General features: G+C 47.8%; 1 protein-coding gene across 1 annotated transcript in view; it reads left to right on the plus strand.

Annotated features, from left to right (window-relative positions):
- Positions 1–955: 955 nt before the first annotated feature.
- Positions 956–1,348, plus strand: part of LOC119381308 (serine/threonine-protein kinase H1 homolog) — a 24,855-nt gene continuing 24,462 nt past the window's right edge. Inside the window, exon 1 of the mRNA XM_049412372.1 lies at positions 956–1,348. Coding sequence (XP_049268329.1) covers positions 1,001–1,348 — 348 coding nt within the window. The 5' untranslated portion in view covers positions 956–1,000.

Below are 1,348 nucleotides of genomic sequence, written 5' to 3' on the forward strand. Positions count from 1 at the left end.
CGTCATGGAAGTTGCGTTTGCCAATTCCTCGCATGCATCAAATTCGATATCCATGCGCCGGATAAATATGCATGCACGCCGTCAGTCTTGACTTGCAAGAAAACACCAGAAATCTCGGAAGTCTAAGGGCGTTCAGACTTCCTACTCGTACCAATAATGCTCGGTACGTCCAGCTAGACTGCACCCCATTATTTGGTACTTCGTGCATACACTTAAAAATCACGCACAACGTCGTGTCAGCGAACATTTAAAGCGTAAAATTTTCGTCGATACAACTGTACGCATGTATTACATGTATGCGCACCTTTCAAATTGTTTCCAGTTTAACAGCATGCACGGAAAAACAGACAATCGTCAGCGAACGAAGTGAGGACACTTACACGTGAAAAGTGATCCCAGGAGTCTTCTTATTGCGATTTGTGCAGCCATAAGCGACGCACGAATTCACCATGTCCTCGTAAAATGTTTAACTGCTTTACAAAAGCATGCCACCGTCCCCAAAGACAACTGCGACGGCGGGACAACAGAGCGCACTCCGTCGTCTGCTTCCGAGTTTTTCCTTTTGCAATATGGCGGCGACCGGCTTCACTTACGGGGGCGCCACCTCCACACCTATATAACCTCCTTGGTGCTCACTGCTGTATTGAAACAAGCTGCTCAGGGTCAGGACCCACTTGTACAAACACATCTTTTGGAAAACGAAATCGAAACTGGCCCATAGAAAAGCCCACCAGCACTTCAATACTCTATAGTACAGATTTCATTACTGAAGCCAGGTAAAGAACCCTGATATTATCTTCTTATATGGAAAATAAAAAAAAAAGCGAATAATAAGCGTGCTGGCACTCTGACGGACTCGCGTGCTTTGTACACGTATTAAGCAAGCACTATCATCATCGTAATACATAATCTACAGTTCCCGCCAACGCCGGCGTCTGCTTTTTCCGCACGTCGTGGTTTTCACACGAATAATACTACGGCGGTTCGATGAGAGTGTAAAATGGGCTGTCATCATTCGAAGATGGTGGACGAAACTGCGAGTGTTTCAGCCGGTTCTGTGCAGACGGTGCTACGGCCGCGTTACCATCGACGAAAACATCAAATCAGGTGGGCGAAAGAGGCGTCTGCGTGCAGTGGGAGTAGACGTGTTGACCCTCGTGTGTCTGCAAAGTATGCCGTCAAGGCTGTCATAGCCAAAGGGCGCTTCAGTAGAGTGCTGCGAGTGGAGAACAGGCTATCAAAGCAGCCGTACGCAATTAAAGTAATCGAAACGAGAGACGGCTCGCACGTCGAGACCGAACTGGCTGTATTAAGACGCGTTCGGCACCCAAATGTGGTTCGGCTCGAA

This window comes from Rhipicephalus sanguineus, chromosome 1 (assembly GCF_013339695.2).
Source record: "Rhipicephalus sanguineus isolate Rsan-2018 chromosome 1, BIME_Rsan_1.4, whole genome shotgun sequence".
Taxonomy (NCBI): Eukaryota; Metazoa; Arthropoda; class Arachnida; order Ixodida; family Ixodidae; genus Rhipicephalus; species Rhipicephalus sanguineus.